This window comes from Gouania willdenowi, chromosome 3 (assembly GCF_900634775.1).
Source record: "Gouania willdenowi chromosome 3, fGouWil2.1, whole genome shotgun sequence".
NCBI classification, from domain to species: domain Eukaryota; kingdom Metazoa; phylum Chordata; class Actinopteri; order Blenniiformes; family Gobiesocidae; genus Gouania; species Gouania willdenowi.
In genome coordinates, this window is record NC_041046.1 from 37,517,782 (window position 1) to 37,540,326 (window position 22,545).

Sequence of the window (22,545 nt, forward strand, 5' to 3'; positions counted from 1 at the left end):
ACGCTCCAAAACAAATCTCAGAGGAAATGAAAAAAGCGGTCAGTGGACTGATGTTACATCAAACATTCATGACATCACGACCGACGTCACTTGAACTCCCTCAGAAGTTGTTATGAGTCAGTGCCCCTCTGTGGACTGTGTGTGTTATTTCAACTCGTCTTTTATTCTCAAATACATTTCAGTGTGTAATCATCGAGTGTTCTCTCTGGGTTTAATTTGACACGTATCTTTTGTTTTTTAACATAATTTATGTAAAGCATAAAATAGTACTTAGAGTTAAACAAACAACCAGTTCACTTAAATAAATGGCATTTGGTTTTATCAATGAATCATTTTAAATGAACTTTCCTCTGTTCCAGTGTGGTCGTCTGGACTCTCATCAGCCCAAGGTGTGCGGCCACCAGGGGAACGTGTTGAACATCAAGTGGAACCCTTTCTTTGAAAACATCATCGCTTCCTGCTCTGAGGACACCTCGGTCAGTTCTGCTCAAAGTTTGCTTACATTTTCAACCAATGGAAAAGTTTTAATCTAGATCATAAATGAGTGCATACAGCACAGCAAATGCTACTTTGTGACTAAATCAATGTCACTCCTAAGAAGCACTGTGCCCTACTGCCTTGTACTTTTCCTCATTCAAGGATAATCCCAATCTGCCTGGCGCCATCACTGTAATCCAGTGTAATCCTAATGCAAAGGGCCACTGTGATAGCGTGTGCTATTTTTGATCAAAGGGATCACGACCTGTGGACATTGTAAAGGGTTATTCAAAACAAAATTTAGCCTCAAATACGCAGTATAAAACTATTTAAGGGTGGAAAAATAATAAATAATTATAATTATAAGATAGATGGATACAGATACAGTATATAGATATATAGATACTGTAGAGATAGATAGATAGAGATAGATACCAATAGATAGATAGATACCTGTAGATAGATACTGTACATATACCGGTAGATATAGAGAAATAGATAGATAGACTGTAGAGAGAGATAGATATACATACACTGTATAGATAGATAGCACTTCCCTCAGGGAAATTAGATATCAGAGTTTTGGCAGCTCACTAATGAACTAGTGTGTTTTTGACATGTGATATCAAGGATCATAAATACTCACTTATCTTTCCATACTCAGGCGTGTAATGTGTCGAATCAATGAACTTCAGAGTGTTTCTGATGTGTTTCTTTGAATGTTCTGTGTGTTTCTGACTGAGGCAGGTTCGGGTGTGGGAGATCCCAGAGGGCGGCCTGAGGCGCAACATGACTGAAGCGGTGCTGGAGCTGTACGGTCACAGCAGACGAGTCGGTCTAATCGAGTGGCATCCGACCAGCAGCAGCATCCTCTTCAGCGCAGGCTACGACTATAAGGTGCAGCCTGACAGCACAATGTTCAGCTCAGCAACACACACACACACACACACACACACACACCTATACCTTGCTCCTCCACTCGTCCCATCCAGATCCTAATTTGGAACCTGGAGATCGGAGAACCTGTGAAAATGATCGACTGCCACACAGACGTTATCCTCAGTATGACCTTCAACACTGACGGCAGCCTGCTGGCCACCAGCTGCAAAGACAAGAAGCTACGTGTGATCGAGCCACGTTCAGGGGCAGTGATTCAGGTTAGTCCATTAGCAGAGGTGTATATAGTACTGATATATCTATACTCAAGTAGAAGTACAGTTACCTGATTGTAATTGTACTATACAAGTAACATAAGGCTGACATTACACTATAATTGTCATTACCAAACTTATCAGGGTTCCTGTGGATCGTTAAAGTTTTAAAAGGCATTAAATTAATGAATCTAAAAAATGCATTTAATTGTCAATAAAATGTCTTCAATCAAAGTCTTGAATTTTAACACATGACAAGTGTTTCATTTATGATTGTAATTAGTCTCATGTTTCAAAATAAATGGTAACATTTGTTTTTAGAAAAAATATATAAGCTATAGAACCAACTATGAAACAGTGACGTGGTTACAGCAGGACTCTGTGCAGATGTACGTCCTGCTTCTAGCAACTTTTAACAACATGGGGAAAAAAATGTGTCTGTCCAACAAAGATTTTTCTTAATGAATTTTTTTTGTATTTTTGTTGTTTTATAGATTTCTGGCTATTTTTGTAGTCATCTTGTGTGTTTTCAGTGATTGGTTATTTTCTCAGTTTTAGAGTTCATAAATGTTGCTACACTTAGAGCCTGATCATTTTTTTTTTTTATTTTGAATTGAATTCATTGGTGTTTTCTTTATAAAATAAATGTACACTTTGACAACCTTTTATTTTATTCAGATGTCATTGCCGAAAATAAATTAAGTTCCAGTTGTGCAAGATTTGGTCTCTTCCTTTTTAATTTTATACATGAGATGTTTACTGTATGTAAGGGAACCGTGGCAAGATTTATTACCAACAATAAACGTGGGAGGTGAAAGTAACTAGTAACTTTTACTTTGAGTACTATTTAATTGAGCTACTTTTTAATTTTACTTGAGTATTTTATGTATGACTTACTCGTATTTGAGTTGAATTTCAATAAAGTAACAGTACTTGTACTTGAGTATAGGATATATCAGTACTCTTTACTCCTATGAGTGTAATAACTAAGATTTTATACTACAATCTGTTTATCTCAGCAGATGTATCTAATATTTAACTCATCTATTTTTTACCTACAGCAAGCCAGTTGTAAGAACCACCGCATTAACCGGGTGGTGTTTCTGGGCAACATGAAACGCCTGCTGACCACTGGAGTTTCCCGCTGGAACACCCGGCAGATCGCCCTCTGGGATCAGGTCAGGCAACGCGTCCTCATGCCACAGGTTGAGAATACAGTGGTCAGAGCGACTGTTGGTGTGATTCCCTCTGTGTGTGTGTGCGTGTGGATCTCTGTAGGAGGATCTGTCCATGCCTATAGTGGAGGAGGACATCGACGGCCTCTCAGGGCTCTTGTTTCCCTTCTATGACGCCGACACACACATGTTGTACCTGGCAGGGAAGGTTAGACCAACTGCTCCCATCACTGTCACACAATCACGTTTTTACCTGTTTTTACTGGTTTTATGAAGATTTAAACTGCAATATTTGAGTTTGTTAAAGATTAGTTTGTGGATGTGTCCAAACAAAGGATAAAGTTCAGTTTGGAGGAAAAGGAACATATGGTTTTGCCATTAAAGAAGGAAATTACATGATTTAAAAATGATATGAGAAAGAAATACTTTAAATGTTTTGGATGATTATTTAAATGGAAAATTAATTGAGGTTTTACTGACAGCAGAAACGTACTTATTTGTTGATTTGCTGTAAGAAAACTCAAATGTTCCACCAAAACAACAGTCGATATTTTTATATACGTTAATAACTTGTGCCTCACCTTTGATTTAATTCAGATCTAATGCATTTTAACAGGGAGACGGCAACATTCGCTACTTTGAAGTTACCACAGAAAAGCCATTTCTCCAGTACCTGATGGAGTTCAGGTCACCAGCTCCACAGAAAGGACTCGGTGAGTGAAACAAACAGATAAACACTGATGAGCAGAGATGGAAAGAATACTGAACAATTTGACTTAAGTACAAGCACTGTTACTTTTGTGTAAATTGTACTCGATTACAAATAAAAGTGCTGATGATCAACATTATTTAAAACAAAAGATGTTATAAGTTTTACTTCTTTCTGCTCTTTTTCATTTTTGTTGTTTTTTGTGGAGGAAAAATAAATGTGTTTTAACGTCTTGAATGAAATAAATAAACAAACATCCATCCATGCCTATTAGTAAGTTTGTGAGGTAATCAGGGTTCTCACCAGGAATTTTTTACCTCATAGGGGGATCGAGTGGCTCCCCCCAGCACCACCAGCGCAGAAAATTAAAAAATGTATTATTCTCTGAGGGCCAAATTTAGCGTAGTTCCAGCCTTAAAAGATGCGCTTTTCAAATTTAAATGAGGTATTATGTGGGACCTGCAGTAATATTGGAACACACACACACACACTACGTCTGTATTAAATGGTGCGGTGATGTATGTGTTTCTGGGTTATTCAGATTAAATAGAGAGTTATAAAAACCCGTGCACATCTGGAAGTCCCTTTTGTGTGCAACAATTATTAACACAGTACTGATTAAAAAAGGAAAAAACAAGAAAATCCTCCCTACATTGCTGAAAACTGAACGTAGGGGGCGCCATTGCTCCGTCTGGGAGAAAAATTGCAACGTTGCGGGGCCCCTACGCTCAACAGCGCTGGCGAGAACCCTGGTAATAATTCAGTACATTCGAGATCAGCCTCAGATCTGCTGTTTATTAAGTCGTATGAAGAAATGTTTGGACATTTAATTAAATCCCATCCATCATTGATATCAGTCCGATATCAGCAAAAAACTAATAGGATTATATTACCCTGCATCTAAAATCTCCAACATGATTGATATTGTGTTTATTGAAGTTATTTTTCAGGGGTTTCTAGTTTATTTTTTTCAATTGTAGAATATTCTCATGTTTAGTGTTAAAATGTATGTAATTCATTGGTTAATAATAAATGGGTCAGTTTTTCTCATCACTACATTGCACATGACTAAATAGGCAATAATTGAATTCTTCTAAAGACGTCACTTTGCCGTTAACAGCGTGTGCTACTGTGTGCAGGTGTGATGCCTAAGCACGGGCTGGATGTGGCAGCCTGTGAAGTCTTTCGTTTCTACAAACTTGTCACTCTGAAGGGTTTGATCGAACCCATTTCAATGATCGTTCCAAGGAGGGTGAGTATATGCTGTGATCTGATGGATGAAATGAACAGAATGAGAACATTATCAGAAATGTTGCTTCGCCCAAAAAAAGGGAGACTATTTTTATACAAAACTGACATTAAAAAAAAAAAAAAACTGATGAGGCATTTGCTGTGCATTGATCCATTGGTTTATTTTACAGCTTTGGAGAAACAGTTTAGATTATACAAATAGTGAGTTTTGGTCAAAGAAAGCTTTTGTGTGCTTCCAGTCAGACACATACCAGGAGGACATCTACCCCATGACACCTGGAACAGAACCTGCCATGACCGCTAGCGAGTGGCTGAGCGGGATCGATCGAGGTAAAGATGGAACACACGTCGTCTAGTGATTAGGTGTCATAATCAATAGTAACACTTTACTAATACATAAGGCTGACATTACACTGTCATTATCTGTCATTAGCATGAACAAGGTGTCATGAAGGCTGTCATTATGTGTTGTTTGCTAAATTACTTTTGGAGCTATGTTGGCATTAGACATGCATACAGGCGATTTTTAGCCCTTTTGTGCGTCTATTTTTTGGGATCGTACGAGACTCTGCTAAATCTTGTGTCGTGCATTGTGTAGTATACATGGGGTCACGAGAAGCGATTAACACCTCAGGACCAGCTCCCAATCATCAATCGTATGGTCGTAAGGAAATCCAGTACCTCCTCATGAGGGTATCTCACAGTTGAAGCAGTGCCACGGACCGGGTTCCCGTAAACGCTCACACTGCGCATGCGTAACACCATAAGACTACTGTAAAATTGACGGACTGTACCACCCACGTCTGTCCAGCCAGCTCCTACTCCATCACATCGCCGTCTTTTCTTTTTAAAGCTCATTTTGCTGAGATTTGAATGTCTCTACACTTCCGGGTTTTTCTTCTTCTTCCGTTTTAATGGCGACGCTTCAGAGTTCTTCTTCGTCTTCTAATTTGCACGTTGCATTTCTGGAAACAAGACCCCGACATGTCATGTATGAACGTGCAGTGTGAGCAGTCAGATTGTGTCAGAGTGTCGGACTGTACGGTGTGAGAATATGAATCGTGAGCTGCACATTGGGGCTCTGCACGAGTTGCACAGCTGGAGCTGAATACAACGATTCAAAAACATTGCACAGTGTATCTCAGCCTTAAGGTCCAGGGATCTAGTGGGGTTAGGGGTTTGGGCAGGGGTGTCAAACTTATTTTAGTTCAGGGGCCAAATATGAAGCAGATTGATCTCAAGTGGGCCACAGATTTTTTTGCTGGAAAACGAGTTATTCCGCCATTATTGTAGTTTGAACGTTTACAAATACTGTAAGTGTGGACAAGGTTTTGTAAACATGCACATGTGCTAACACACTTAAAACAATACATTGGGGTAACTAATGTAATTGTGATGTCCACATCACATAAAGAAATACATAAATAAACATAAAGTAGTAAATATGTAAGAAACCGACAATATCTAAGCATTAAGTGATAGATTACAGGATCTTCACTTTGAATTTCCTCGATTTTATGACCAATTTCTATTTAATTAAAGGAAATATTGTCATAATTTTTGGAAAAATTAAGGATTTTGTAAGAATTTTTTGTTTTTTCAACTGTTTAACATTAAAAATGACTGCAATCATGCGATACATCGCTGGGAAAACTGTGAGCATTTGCAAATGTTGAGTTTAATTTACATAATGATTCATGTTTTCTCTGTCATTTTAACTTTCTTCTGCAGACAGTGTGCTATGTAGAGTAACATGTGCCGTATGATAAAAGCGTTTGTCTTCATTCATTCATAAAACATTGGAGTCTATTTAATGGGAGGACAACGCAAAAACTGACTGAAGCTTTGAAGAAGCTAAAACACAGCCATGTGTTTGCCTCAAGAAGGTGGATTTTTATTACTTTTATTATGATTCATAATGTTTATTATTATTTAATCTGATATAATTTATTTCTTTATTATTTTAATTATCACTTTTATGATCATCTGTCTTATTTACTCTCGAAAGAAAGTAAATGACTTTAAAAATCCTTAAAGAAATGTTCTTAACATGGTAAACGGCTGTTACCATTACAGGATTTAAAGAACATAAAGACCAGCAGAGGAAATAATGGAGTCCTGTGGTGACCTGAACGTTCTAATCCTCCGTCAGTTCCCACATGCTGAGTTAATGTCTTTGTGATTGGCATTTCAAACAGATCCAGTCCTTGTATCCCTGAAGGATGGTTACCAGCGACCAAACCAGTTAGTGTTCAAAGCTCCAGTGAAGGAGAAGAAGAGCGTGGTGGTAAACGGCATCGACCTCCTAGAGAACGTACCGCCCAGGACTGAGAACGAAGTGGGTCCACGTTTACTGTTCTTTGCCTTTGTTCATGTGTGCTAACATATACGTTTTAAAGGTTTGTTTCTTTCTTTTATTCAATCTTATTCATTTAAACACCAAAATCCACTCAGTCATTTCATGAAGAATCCTCTGAACGTTTCCAGTGTTTAGATGATCCATGTGTAAGGCTCCTGGTCACAGCCAGGACTCAATTACAAAGGTTTACATCTCAATAGAATTTTCCCCCAGTTATATTTTGAAAAGTTCACATCACAGATAGTCATAGTTTTGACGTCACAGAACAATATATCAAAGGTTAATAATGGAAGTTTTTACTCAAACAAATGTCCAAGGTTAAAATTTCAGCTTGTTTTAGACTCCATCACAGACATTGGATTTGTTGTCAAATGGTCATGTGACCATGTGAGTTTTGTGCATTGCATTGTGGGATTGGGAATCTCACTGGGTTGTTTGAAGTTACATTTCTGAGCGTATTTTCTGCTTTTGCCAGCGTTATTTTATTTATTTATTTATTTGTTTGTCACACACAGTCTATCTCACAAACTAACGAACGGATTTAATAAAATTTGTCAAAATGGGAAAAGGAACAAGTGATTAGACAATAAAGACGTCATATCACACTTAGAAAATGACCAGTCTTTGTGAAAATTGACTCTGTTATGTTGGTTTGGATCTTCAATCACCCGTATCAGATATGGATTGTGCTTTTAATCAAGATTTTTCAGAAAAAAATGGGGGTGCTCACATATTTGGACCTACTGTATTGTTAATAGGGATGTCCCAATACAACTTTTTCATTTCCGATATGATATCGATATTGCAGCCTTGCCTATTTGTTAACCTTCAACGTAATATCTACAGTATTCGACAATTGAATAAAATGAAAAATGAATTAAAAAAAATCTTAAAAAATTGGTAAATCCGAAAATTTGAATCCAATATTTGTTTCAGGCTAAAATCGGACCGATATCAGATCGGGACACACCTAATCGTTAATGAGGATAGACATTTCTACCAAGCCTTCAAAGTGTGAATGATCATGTTGCCATGATCAGGATCATTTGATGAGGTACCATCACCCTTGGAAACGCTCAAAATCTAAATAGCCCAATAAAAACTGGTAATGAAAACAAACACCTGAATTTAAAAAAAACACTCAAATATCGCTAAAAAAAGACGTTTCAATATTGAAATGTGTCGGAAAAGCGCCACAGAACGTGACGTACCTGGTCACATGGCTCGGTATGTGTAAACAGGAGACCAAGACATCTTATCATTATACTTTAAAATTATTACTGCCACATTAGACGTGAAACAACAAATAAATACAAAGTGTTATAAGGAGTCCGTCCGTCTTCCTGCAGAAAAGTCTCATGGGGTGAGATTTCATGGGCGTTTCGAGGCTCCTGCCCAAAACAACGTTCAATGGAAACACGTTTAAAGCGCAATTATACTTTGTCGACATTTAGAATTATCACTTTTATTTTGTGAAAACCTGTAATGGAAACCCAGCTACTGATCGATAACGGCCAATTGGAGATTTGGTACTTAGTGAAGGTTTGTGCTCTCTGAGTGCTCTTATTAAGAAGTGTTTTTACTTTATTATTAATGTGTTTTTTTGTGTTTCTTCACCAGAGAATGAAGACAGTGAGACATTACATTTTTGTCCCTATGTGGATGTCAAAATATCAACATCTGCCATTGTTTTTGCACAACTTTTAATCTGTGAAAACACCAGAAATGATGTCAAACTGGCATCAGAAAAACTTTTACGTGAACTACAGGTAGAGGAATTCTCCCCAGCAGCTTTAACGCACACTGATTATATACAAACAAATGACTGTTTGTAAAGCATTTATGAGGTCAGACACTGATGTTGGACGAGAAGGCCTAGCCTGCAATCCCAAAGGTGCTCAATGGGATGGAGATCAGGACTCATCAAACCATGTCTTTATCATGGGGCACAGTCAATATCACAAACATTATTTCATCATGAATACAATACAACCAAAACAGACATAGTTTAAGTGTAAATGAGAGCTTTAATCGGCCAGAGTACGGTTGTCTGCCTCCCTTCTCTGTGTTATTGTTGAGCTGCTGCTAAAAAACTACAATCAAACTAAAGTAAAAACAATTTTTTATGTGGTCGTCTATGTTGTGTCTGAAAAGAAAGGGTTTGTTGTGTGTTTTTTCCTGATAGACGTAAAATGTCATATTCGGCCCCTGTCCAATCACAACCCTTCTCAACCCCCAGACCTAAAGCGGAATTGATTAAAGGCGATTAAACCTGTTTTCCATGTAAACCTCAATTCGGAATTACTATTTCCATGTAAAGACGAAGCAGAACACTATATGTGTAACAACATACTGTACATACATAAAGAATAAAGGCTTAAAGCCCAGTTTAGTTTAATTTAATTCTGAATAGTTTAATTCAGAATAATGAATTCCAAATTTTAAAAAATCAAGTAACCGTGACCAATGAAGTAAATTTAATGTAAAAAATGAACTTTGATTATAAAGTCAAAGTACAACGACTTTTACACCCTTACTGTATGTCAGGGTGTGGTTTCATGCATACTACAGTATTTATCCTTGTGTTTGTTTCTGCAGCTCCTGCGAATGTTCTTCCGCCAGCAGGACGAGCTGCGGAGGCTGAAAGAAGAACTGACCACTAAAGACGTACGAATACGTCAGCTGGAGCTGGAGCTCAACAACCTGAAGAACGTTAGTCCCAACAACGTCTGACCTCTGACCTCCTGGACCCACCATGCTGCTTCTTCCTGAACCCTGGTTCTGACCTCTAACTGCAGCTCATCTCATGATATCATAACCTCATCCCTGCTTCTTCTCCACATTAGTTTACACGGTAATGTGTTGGAAAAATAATGACGCGTGTCACCAGTGATGTATGATGGACTAATGTTTCAGGCAACGGAGGTCACGCCGTTCAGGGATTTAACTTTAAATCAAAGTTAAGAGATTAATTACAGTGTTTTCTTTTATTGCAGGTTGTTGTTAATAATCCAGTGCTCTGGATTAGTCCATATTTTAATCTTTATTAATGAGGTATCCATCTGACTACATGTTTGTCTGAGTGACAAATGCCTTTGACCATGTTTTTACCCTCCAGTGCTACTAACGCACCTCATAAAGTCCCTTAATGTCCAATGGAGGCTGGTTCCTGTGTCTCTGCCCTGAAGCCTTAGACCCTGCTGCAGACCCCGTTAGCTGCGAGCTGCAACATCTCCAAAATGACGGACATGAAGTTTCTTTTTAACGTTTTTTTTTTTACCTGAAGGTGTCTATGCTGACGTGGAAACTTATTCCCAACGCTGCTTCTCCCAAACCTCACTGACAAACGTAGATTTACAGCTCCACTCTTATTTTCTCAGTGTTTCCCGTCCCGTGTTTAAAGCTAAAGGAAAGCACCAGAACAGACAGAGGAAATAAAAGCTTCATCAGCAGATTTGTTTTAGGGCTAGTTCTTCAGATTTTGTGAATGCTTTGTAAATTTGCTTCTATTTATTTCTAACGTCAAGCCTTCTTAGCTAATATCATGTATAGTTCCTATTGTTTTTGTATGAAGTGCTGATTGCAAGGCTTGGTAGGTTTTTTTAGGCTGAATGTGTGATAGATTGTGTGCTAAGAAGCTCTTTAAGTTGTATTATTAGCTCAATGACTCCAGCTAGATAACTAAGGAATAATGACGAAGCTGAACTCTTGTTTAACCCAACGGTGCAAACTCTGCTACGGACTGTGAAACATCACTGTTTGTACATGTGTGACTTTTAAGACTGACTCTCCTCAAACTGAACCACCTCCTTATGGCAGTGTTGCGGTCAATTACAATTGTAATCGTGGAATTGATAATGAATTACAATTATGGCGTAATTGTAATTGGCATGAAATTTGATAAAAACTGCAAATTAATCAAACGTAAAACTAGATAACCATGTTACAGTTTTATGATTTCTTATCTTTTCCCATTACCTGTCAGTTAAGGATCATTTTAACATTTAAAAAAAATAGAATTGTAGGCGTATCCTGACGCCCACAACAAATGTACTAATACCAATGTTTTAATTGATTAGGAAGCCTAACAAGGTAACCAAGAAATGAAAAACAAATTGGATGAAAGATAGTATTTTAGTGTATTTTACAGGTGATTTAAGACATGGGTCAAAACCAATCTGTTATGATAACAGATGCTAACAGAAGATAAAGGTTAAGTTAAGGTTATTTATTAAAGGCTCACTAATTGAGATTAATTGAATTTGACCGTTAGTAATTGAGAATGTAAATGTAATTGACTTTTAGGAGAAAATAATAATTGTAATTTATGGTCACCGTAACTATAATTGAACGTGGATAATTGAAGACGTAAATGACCCCAACCCTGGCTAAAGGTGTTTATCTTTTTAATGTAATAATAATTCTATTGATGGTATCTGGACGTTATCAGTGTTGCTGAAGATGATTGACCTCCCAACCAAAGGCCACGTGTCCAAATAAGTCAATAAATCAATTTGCATTAGACATGATGCACGTTCAAAACAAATGTAGTTTTTACTCAGACTACCAAATGTGTTTTTCTGTTATTCTAATGCACACACAACATTTGATTGGTCAGAACAATCCTAATAAAGTCTGTTTTCTTTTCCAGTCCAGCAACATTTGGCCTGACCTTTGACCTTTCAGACTGCCTCAAAGAAAATACTGATAGGGAATTCTACACCATAAGTGGGTCGCAAACCAACTGTAATTGGGTTAGGATTAAGATTTGAGGAGGATTAAAAAAAAATCATTTTCTTCAATAGTTTGAAAGTTAGTTTTGATCTTCACTGCAAATGTTGTTTATTGATGATGTTAGAAGAATTTCACTCATTGCATTGTGTAGCTCCAGGGAAGTGTTTCTACTTCATTCTTACTGAGATTTCTTGTGTTTCTTCACCAGACAAGGACGACAGTGATTCACTTAACATCTAGTTTGTTCCCAGTATTCCTTGTGATGTCACCGCACTCCAGGAGACATCCATTTTCAGCCAGATTTGGATCTTAACGTGTAAGCCCAATATTAAATATTTTTTGCCACAACTTTTGGTCAGTGAAAACAGCATAAATGTGTTTGGAAGTCACTTTAGCAGAGTTTTTGTGGGCAAACAAGAAAACACAGTCAGAATGAAGTAAAAACCACTTTGTCTAGGGCAGTGGTTCTCAAATAGGGGTACGCGATGGCGCTACAGGGGGTACTTGAGAGAGAAAATGGAAAATTAACAAATTAAAACATACAAAATATGGGGTTTTGTAATGTTTGATTTTAGTTAAAAATTATAATAATGACAAAATGTAAATACAAAGGTCAGTATTGGTCTTACACCAGGTAGTGGATGATCAGAAATGATAAAAACTATAGAATTAAATCTATTGAGGAGGCACTAAGTATTATTTCATTTCACTTATTACAATGACATTCTTTAAAATGTTTATTACTCATTCATTCCATCATTACGCTCTATAGTTCAGAAATACAAGAAAAAGGGGTATTTGGCCCAAAAAAGGTTGAGAACCATTGGTCTAGGGCAGCAATTCTCAACTGGTGGGTCGCGGACCTGTATTGGGTAATGACTGTCTCATGTTGGACTTGCCTTTTATTTTGAAAGAAACTTATCTTTTGGCAGGCATGCTGTGAAATGCATGTTGCACAGGAAAATATATAGATTTATGTTTTGAAAAAAAGATTGTTTTCAACAGCTATTTTTGAAAAACTAAATTTGGTTGGTTGAATTAAATAACAGAAAGTGGGTCTCAATTTAATGACCGTGGGAAACTGTGGGTCCCAGGGTGAGACCAGTTGAGAACAACTGGTCTAGGGAATTCCACATCCCACAATGCAATGCACGAAACCTTTTCGACAAAAGAAATTAAAAAGTTCATGCAGATAAGATACTGTTATCGTTTACTTATTTCTTAGATATTTTCAGTGCCTTACATACTTAACATACCATTTATAAGTGGAAGTGCAAAATTGGAACATTTATTAACCCATCCCAATCCCACAATGCAATGCTTGTAACTTTTCCAAAGTTTGCATCACATGAACATTTGTCAACAATTTGTTTAAAAATCTAAATATACTTCCAAGCGGTCATTTCAACCTTCTACATTTATGAGTAAATCATCTTGAATTCATTGATCAATGAGTGGTAATCAAACCTTTTTGGCTCAAGTACCCCCGTTCCCTTATTTCTGAATCAAAGTAGCCCTTTGTTCAGCTACAACGCTTTGCTCAGAATACTATAAAAATCACTATGGAGCGTAATGATGGAATTTATGTGTGTTAACACACTTTAAAGAATCTAACTTTGTAAATAAGTGAAACAAAAGTGTTTAATGCCTCCAGATTAGATTTATTTCTAGTTTTTATCATCTCCCACGTGGGACCAAAAGTGACCTTTGTTTTTAATTAATATTCTAATCATCATCTAGATTATAATTTTAAAATCCCCATATATTTAATGCTTTTATTTCTTCATTAACCACTCTCTCAAGTACCCCCTGTTGTGCCATTGCGTACCTCTCTTTGTGAAACCCTGATCTATGAAACTTACACTATGTATTTATTGGTTAAAAAGCTATGAATTTCAAACCTTGGTGTTGCTTAGATTGGTAGCGTTATAGGTCTGAAACTTCATCTCAAGCTGAAAAAGATTTAATGCACACACTGTTGGTTGAGTTATCGTAGCCCAAGAAACACACGCTTCAAAAACATATATAAAAGGGATTTATTGAAGTGAATGGGAGGGGAAAGAAAAACATTTTGCTGATAACAGTGGGTTAAACAGAGTGAGTTCACTGAGGTAGGCCAATTTGACCCTGGCCAATAGCAGAGAAAACAAACAGCTGATCGTTTTCCAGTCTCCACTTTTTTTTGAAACAATAAATTTTCAATGCACAGAAATGTTTGTGTTTGGATCGTCCATTGATATCGAGCACTTTTTCTACTTAACTACCACCACAAAAATCAAACAGTGCCACCTGTGTGTCAAAGAAAGTAAAAGAAAACATGAGGGAAAGAAACCAAATGAGTCTGGATGTTTTCTCTTGATGGAAACATTATGCATACAAAGTTCAAATTCAAGAAATTTTTACACTGCGTAGTAGATAAAGCAGCATACATAATTCATATCTTATTACAAGTTATAGTTTCACCTCAGTTGTCTGTTTCAATGTCTGCCGTCATCAAAGAGAATACAAAAAAATAGATTTGGTCATTATTTACAAGAACACGTAATTTCCGAACTATCAAAGCTGAGGGTTAAAGGGGCAGGAGTGGCTTTGACAAGGGCAGACGACGACTTTTTTGCTAGGATTGTTAAAAATAGTCCCTGTGAGGGTCACACTGTGCATGAACAGACGAGTTTTACACCAGGACAGCAGAGTATTGGCATATTGGTGACACTACAAACACATAAGTTACACTGAGAAAGAAAAGAAAAAAGAAAAGGTACAATGCAAATAAAATCAGTTTAAGACAAGGAGAGGACAGCCATACATGAAATCCAGTATTTGACTTTAAAATGTGTTCGACATGCACTCTTTTTTGTTGCGTTTTTGTCTTGTTTTCTTTGGAAGGGGAAGGTCTTAAAATACACAACTCAGCAGAATCACACATGGCGAGGAAAGGGAAAAACCAAATATTTCTCAAAAAAGGTGTATCAAGGTTAATATTTTATATTACAAAACTAGTGTCCACTAAGTGGGTAAAAGTGGACCTGCAGAGACTGGTACACGGGAGCATCAAAGGAACGTAGAGTTCTCCTCTAGGCGTTCCCGTCTACCCGACTGGCCAATGACAAAAAAATAAAAATAAAATAACAACCAAAACCACTCCTACTGCAATATGAAACTTAGGGGAGGGGACGGAGGGTACACGGGGAGATACAGATTTAAAACAGTTCACAACTTAGCTTAAAGAGGTTTTTCAATCATCCTCATCATCCTCGCCTTCTTCATCAAGCTCCCTTTTTCTTTTCTGACCTCGTTCTTCTCCTGCAAAACCAGTCCATAAACATATCCGTCAATTATTCTGTCACATTTTACATCCAGTCATTTCACATAATTTGGTATTCAGAGCATGGATGATTTTACATGTATGTATGTGTGTATTAGGGCCGTGCATTGCCATGACTGACAATACGATTCATGATTTGCATGTCACAATATGATATATATATACCGCAATATCAATAACTACACATTTCACCTTTACAGTTACGAAATAGTATGAAATACTACTTTTTTTACACTTGCAGGAAGAAATAAATAGTAAAAAGTGGTATGTTTATCAAACATAAAACAAAAAAGTTTAACTTTTTCTTCTACAACAGATTCTGATTCGGTTAAGTTTAAAAAAAAATATATATATATATTTATATATATATAAAAAGTTCCCAGTCAGTTTTATGAAAATACAGTGTGATCAACTTCCAGCTAAAACGAATTGAGGAGTGATTTAGTTTAACAAGGTCTGATGTGATTCAATGACACCGAGTGACTGGACGTTACTGCAATTAAATGTTTTTTTTTTTTTACAAAATTTGATTTATAAAAATCATTTTGGACATTTTTTTGGATTGATACAAAAATCGTGCGGTGAAATATTGCTATATATTGTCAAATCTATTTTTTTCTTGCACCCTTAATAATGTATGTAGCAATATTTGGACTAATGGAAAACAGATTGAAATTATGGAAACAACTTCCTGAAATTGACATTATTTAGTTTTTTGTTAAACAAAATCAAGCATAAAGTGAGACACCCCGTGTTCCCCACAAAATAATAATTTAACAACTTTACGTTTTAACCCCCCCCCAAAAAAAAAAAAACATAATTTGAAATTAAACAACTCATCCAAATGTTTGTCTAATTATTGACCAAATCAATGGTGGGACATGTTGACAAATGAGCCAATCAGAATATATTACATACCAACCAATAACCAGCTAGGGATGGGCAATCAATAGTTTTTTTTCTCTGGAAATGGCGATATACGATTTAAATCTTAATATTTTTTAACTCAAAGTCTTGCGAGAGACAATTGTAGGTCAAATTTGCTGAGGCCATGGCTTTTTCTCCTATGAGGGACAGCAGGTGTGAGTGAGCAATGTAGTGTAACTTGTTAAACATTGGGACTCCTTTAAAAAAAAAAAAAAGTATTTTCATACAAAATAAGCTATAAAATAAAAATATATCATAGGCAATATTTTCTACATCCAAAATAGAAATCTCAATGTATCTTGAATCTCGATATATTGCCCAGCACTAATACCAGCTGGATAACTTGAGTAGAAGTGATTTTAGGTTTTAGTCGACTCAAATCAGTTTAAATTAAATAAATCTAAACAAAACAAAAACGACAGTTAAATAAAATGTGTCTTTACTCACACACATTAGCTTTTAATAATGTTATGTCAAGGTTAACGTTTTGACCTTTAAACCAACGTTCTTCTTACCTTCTTCATCTTCATCATCAACCTCTCTGTCATTCAGATCTTCCTCCTCTTCCTCCTTTGAAAACAAAACAAAAGTCAGTTTTTGTGACTGTTTTAAAGCCATAACTCCCAGTATGGACTCACCTCTCCACTGAGATCATCGTCTTCTTCCTCTTCATTCTCCTCATCTTCCTCACCTTCCTCCTCCTCATCCCCTGGTGCTGCATCTTCATCGTACTCTTCCTCGTCTACATCTGAGTTGAAGCATTTCACCAGTTAATGATGAACAAAGTTATTAATGAAAATTTGAAGAGAAACAAAAAGGAGCCAACGTCAGGGTTGGGGTCAATTACTTCTTCAATTATCCATGTTCGATTACATTGACCGGCATTTTTTCTAATTACAAATCAAATTATGATTATTATTTTCCCCCTCAAAGTCAATTACATTGAATCACACTTACTGTGCCTGAAATAAACAACCCCCAAAATGTTATCCTCTCTTGTGTTAGCATCTCTTATGATAACAGGTTGGTTTACCGTTTTGACCCATGTCTTAAATCAGCTGTAAAATACACTAAAAAATATTATCCATCATCTAATTTGTTTTTCATTTCTTAGTTACGTTATTACGTTTTTTTATACATGAAAACTATTTAAATGATGGAATAAACGAGTGCTAACACACATTTTAAAGAATCTTATTTTGTAATTAAGTGGAAACAAACACTATAATTAGTTAGTGCAGTGGTTTCCAACCTTTTTATGGATCGTGACCCCATTTCGATATCAAGAATTTCTGGCGAACCCAAAGACATTATTTTCTAGAATTAGTTTTTGATCATGTTTGAGTTCAGATTTTTATTTTTTTCCCCTGCATAGTAGTTGAACTAGGTTCACAAAAGGAAAGTATAGAAATACAGTTGTTTAGGATTGTGCTTTAATCTAAAAAAAAAAAAAAAAAAAAGAATAATTTGAAATAAATCTGAAATTTCAGGCGACCAAGGTTGAAAAACACTGATTTAGTGTCTCCCGAATAGATTGATTTCAATAGTTTTTATCTTTTCTGGTCATCTGACACTTTATTAGGTAATTTTCCACTTTTTCTCTCTCAAGTACCTCCTGTAGTGCCATCGCGTACCTCTAGGGGTACACGTACCACCATTTGAGAAATATTGGCGTAAGCCATAGAACTGTAAAATGGGTCTCTAGGTTTGTGTTTAATAAATTTTAATTAACAATTTTTGTAGAATTTTTATTATATTTTAATATTGATGACATAGAATTACAAAGTAAATCATCTAACACTATTACGTTTCACTTATAATTACTCTGTATTTGTAATTAATTCTCAATTACGCGATTACATTTATAACTGACCCCCACCCTGACCATCACTGATGTGTGCACGAGTAGACGTGGCCTCAAACGTACCGTCCTCTTCGTCATCATCATCGTCCAGGCCCTCTGCGTAAACCTCTGCGTCCGAGTCCGACGCCTCTTTGTCTTCTTTGTCGTATCCGTCCAGATACGTGAGCTGAGGTAATAGCTTGAACACGTTGTCTCTGTACTCGTTCAGGTTCGTCACTTCACAGTTAAACAGATCTAGACTTTTCAGGGTCCCCAGCTCTTTCTGTCACAAAATAAAAGGATAAAGAATCTTTAGAACGAGACGAACTGCAGACTCTCGCACAGAAACATGTGAGCACTCTGTTACCAGGGGTTCTATTGTGCTGAGGTCTTTAATCTTGTTTCCACTGAGGTTGAGGTGTGTCAGGTTGGGACATTTCTCTGCCAGGACTTCCAACCCTCCTGAGATCCTGTTATCGCTGAGTTCCAGCTGTTGAGTTGTTCAACGTTAATTCAGGTTTAGAGGAACAACATTTTGTCCTGCAGATAAAAAAAAAAAAAAAACGTACCTTTTTGAGTTTATTTAGCTTCGGCAAGTGAGCGACTGTGGTCAGGCCGACGTTGATTGTGCTTAGAAACTCCAGTTCCTCAAACTGATCTGTGAGACCCTCGATCTTTCCTTCATTTGAGCGACAGTTGTCCAGAACAAGTTCTTTGACCTGCAGGAAAGCAAAAAAAAAAAAAAAAAAAGGAGAAAGTCAGCATTTCAGAATCTAAAAAAGGAAATCATAACATTATTTTATTTATTTATTTGTTTTTAAATATAATTGTTTAAAGGTGTTTTATAACAGTGGAGGGAAAAATACTGATTTAGAATCACAACATATCAGGATTTCTTTTGAGACAATATCGAAAATCCATGTCTAGAATCTTTTTTTTTTTTTAAAAACTATGTCCGCATATAAGACTTAAGCGCTTTTTTTTACACACCTATCTCCTGCACGTATTCTCCAGTCCAGGTTCATGACAAAAATTCTACAACAATGAAATGTGACTTTTGGCACAAACTTTTCTCCTTGCAGAGTCGCACACAAATGCCAGTAAACCTTATAAGAAATGTCCTGTTTTGTACTTTAATTGACTAAATGTTTCTTTGCACGCCTAAAGCATGCTGTATATGTTTGATAGGTACATTTCTTATTTGTAAAAGAAAAACATTAGTTTGTGAATTATATTTTGTATTTGGCTTGGATTAATATCGTGCTTTTCATAACATTTGAAAGTGCTTTACAGAAACTATTATTCATTCACACCAGTCACACTGGTGTTAGACTACATTTTAGCCACAACTGCCCTGGGGCATACCGGCAGACAAACGAACTTCAGTTTGGGATTTGGTGTTTTAATTTGAAAAAGAATACTACTTTAAAAGTCTATCTATTACTAGATATTTCAGGTGACCCCCAAGGTTGAAAAACACTGGGGTACGGTGTGACTTTGGTTAGAATTTTGTCTGTTAAATAATTGTGATCTAATCCTGCTAACAGACAAACATATTACCTGAAGAAAAAAATGGTCGTATAATTATTACCTCTTTTGTGGAAGTAGTAAAAAAAAAAAAAATCAATAAAAATGTATAAAAATCCTAAACAGGTTGAGACACTTTTTTTTAAAATACACTTTGGTCAAAGAAAAAAAAAAATGGGTATTTCCCTTGAACAGCTTTGATATTTAAAGTGTGCTATGTAATGCCGTGACAGTTGTGCAGTAATCGGATATTTCACTACGGCCTTGATGTGTCTCAGCCAATCAGCATAGAGAAACACAATCACATAATATGCACTGTGCGCCGTCTTTTCGATGCGATATCACGATGCATCGTTGTAATATAAAGTTAATATGATATTTTGACACTTAATCGGGGGAAAACCGTGATTCAGCGCGTCGGTGTGTGTGTGTATGTCGATAAATGAATAATCGGTGTGTGCAGCAGCCTCAGACCCTACGAGTCGTGCACAGGGTCATTTGTGAGTAGGAGGGGCCGTTAAAGCCGATTACATTACAGCCGGGCAAACGGTACATTGTTCGTGTGCTAAACGGGCGCCTTTTGGACTCACGGCTCGTATAGACGTCTAAAAATAAGAAGGTACGAAGACGTGTGGGTCGTTCGTGTCGAATAAAGTGGCCTTCGCCGTGTTTCGGTTCGTCTTTGTTTCTCGGTAAAATGGCGGCTTGCCCTAGTTCTGGAAAACTGGAACAGCGACGCGACGCCTCGGTCGCTTGTTTTCGCTTCGGTTGCGTTCAATGGACGCTGGGAAACAGCGAGCAATGGCTCGGATCCTGTTTAAACAAGCGGGTGGTTTTAGTAGGGGGTTGGTATGTGCGTGTTTTTGCCCAGTCCCGGTAGTTTCTAACGGTCCACGGCAGCCATGCATCATCCATCCACCGCCGCTTGTTTCCGTCCATCTGTGCAGCACCGAGGGCTGAAGAGCTCAGAGCTGTAAGCAGCTCAGCAGCTGAGGACACTTTAGCACTAACGAGCCTCCAGTCTGTCACTGTGAGCTACAACTGCTGCTGCTCCATCTTTAACCTGCACTAATAGCTCCAGCAGAACCAGCGATCGCTCCGAGCTGAACCAACCGAGGAACCGCTCACTAACCCGGGCTATGAAGCGAGGAGTGATGCGTGCGCTGCGGACATCAAAAGTTACAAACATGGCCCCTTCGCCGTTCACACCGCCAGCATCAAACCATCAAACCGCAAAGTTCAGGACCTCACGGCACCTGTCCGCCTCGAACCGCGAACGTACAATGTGAACCCGCACCTCGAAGCAGGCTTTTAACTTGTAGGAAACTTTACCCTGGCCCCCCACGCTAAAGACGTGACGCCAGATATTCTCCATTAGAAGCTCCAAGTGGGGGGCTTTGCACGAGCGGGCGAGCAGCGGGCGGACTTACGTCTGACGGAGTGCGGTTCCGCAGCTCCAGGTGGATCCTCTTCTTCATGTCCATCCTGGATCAGCGCGTCCGGCACACGATGCACACTTTTTGATATTTACTGCAAATGCAACCAGCACCTTCGGAGCTGACTGCTGTTGTTCATTCAAACTTGATCCGCTCGGTGGGCGGGTCCACGGCTCGGGATTGTCGTCACCGTCGACCAATGGCGAGGCTCGATTAAAGAGGGAACGGATTTACAGACGCATAAGCCAATGGGGCCGCCCTTACCAACCTGGGTGGGGTTTTGTTGTTGAAGTTTGGTTGTTTTTTACTTAAGTTTACATGTTGTTATCTGCTGTCAGACCCGCAGCCACAAACACACTACTCACTCACTTGTGTAAACTCGAGGCCCGGGAATCCGTAGTAAAAATAATAATGTAATGTATACTTTATTAACAACCGTAGTGAAATTATTCTCTGCTTTTTACCAATTTGCCCAGAGGGTTTTCAAAAAAAATGACAGAGAAAAAATTGATCATTGTGTACATGAAACTTAGTATTTGCAGGGACTCAGTTTTCCCAGTGCTTATATCCATAATGGCAGTCATTTACAGTGGAAGAAAAGCTCCAAATTCTTTATTCAAATTATTACACAATATTTTCCTTAACCCTTTAACGCCTGTAATATTAACATATTTGCCTGTTTTGTTTTTTGTTTTTGCTTATTTTGTCTATACAATGGTCAGTTAATGTCCTTTGAGGAAGTACTTTTACCTATTTTTCTATAACAATTTAGACTTTAAATAATTGGTTGTTCTTTGGTTTTATTTTCATTTTTTATTTTTTTTTTTTTACATATTACAGTTTTACCAGTTTAAAATAAAGAAAAAACACAAAAACAAAATAGATTTTTTGAGAGTCAGTAGGAAGAAAACAACGAAAGCTCACATTAATAACCGATCATTTCTTTCAACATATACCATTTTGAATGTACACAACTATTCACAATAATAATTGAAAAAAATAAATGTAAAAACAGGCAATTTTTTGGCAACTATTACACTCACAAGCCAAAGTGATTTCTTCGCTGGCTTTTCTATGAAGGAGGGAACGTTATTACCATAATGTTTGTAGGTTGTCAGTAAAGCGCAACATGTTAGCTTTCGGAAACAGTTGGAATTTTTCCTATAGAGCAAGTTTGAACAGAGTTAAAGTAATGTTAATGTGTGCATACCAGGATGTGACGCGGTAGGTGCTAAAGGGTTAGTTAAATAGAAATTGGTCACAAATTTAGGAAATTTAAAATGAAGATCTGTTGGGACCCTTCATTATTATTTATTCCTTGGATTTGATCGGTTTCTTACATATGTTGTATTTTGTGTATACGTGCAAGTGCAAACAATGGCACAATAATGTGGAAATTATGTATTTTTCCTGCATAAAATCTGTGCCCCTCTTGAGATCAAACGAAAATGAGTTTGACACCCCGGCTGACTATTTGATGGGACATTTAATGAGCAACTAAACCTCAAAAGCACTTGTTTTCTGCTGAAAACAAATGTATTTGGGTATGCCGTTGCCTTATTGATTGTTCCTAGCCCAACTCTTGACATAAAATATATCAATTTGGCATTTTTTGTTGTAAAAATCTAAAA

The 22,545-nt window shown here is 37.2% G+C and overlaps 2 protein-coding genes across 2 annotated transcripts in view; one reads left to right on the top strand and one right to left on the bottom strand.

The window, feature by feature from the left end:
- Positions 1-11,311, top strand: part of coro2ba (coronin, actin binding protein, 2Ba) — a 42,023-nt gene extending 30,712 nt beyond the window's left edge. The window contains exons 3-12 of the mRNA XM_028441752.1: positions 360-476; positions 1,225-1,374; positions 1,470-1,634; positions 2,690-2,806; positions 2,907-3,011; positions 3,420-3,516; positions 4,652-4,764; positions 5,003-5,093; positions 6,962-7,101; positions 9,721-11,311. Of these exons, the coding sequence (XP_028297553.1) occupies positions 360-476; positions 1,225-1,374; positions 1,470-1,634; positions 2,690-2,806; positions 2,907-3,011; positions 3,420-3,516; positions 4,652-4,764; positions 5,003-5,093; positions 6,962-7,101; positions 9,721-9,855 (1,230 nt within the window). The 3' untranslated portion in view covers positions 9,856-11,311. The remainder of the gene's footprint in view (positions 1-359; positions 477-1,224; positions 1,375-1,469; positions 1,635-2,689; positions 2,807-2,906; positions 3,012-3,419; positions 3,517-4,651; positions 4,765-5,002; positions 5,094-6,961; positions 7,102-9,720) is intronic.
- A 2,563-nt stretch (positions 11,312-13,874) lies between these two features.
- Positions 13,875-21,095, bottom strand: anp32a (acidic (leucine-rich) nuclear phosphoprotein 32 family, member A). Its single transcript, XM_028439110.1, has 7 exons — positions 20,909-21,095; positions 18,521-18,670; positions 18,319-18,441; positions 18,036-18,234; positions 16,747-16,856; positions 16,624-16,678; positions 13,875-15,159 (listed from the first exon to the last, which is right to left on the bottom strand). The coding sequence occupies exons 1-7, from the start codon at positions 20,960-20,962 to the stop codon at positions 15,092-15,094; spliced, it is 759 nt and encodes a 252-aa protein (XP_028294911.1). The 5' UTR covers positions 20,963-21,095; the 3' UTR covers positions 13,875-15,091.
- Positions 21,096-22,545: the final 1,450 nt, after the last annotated feature.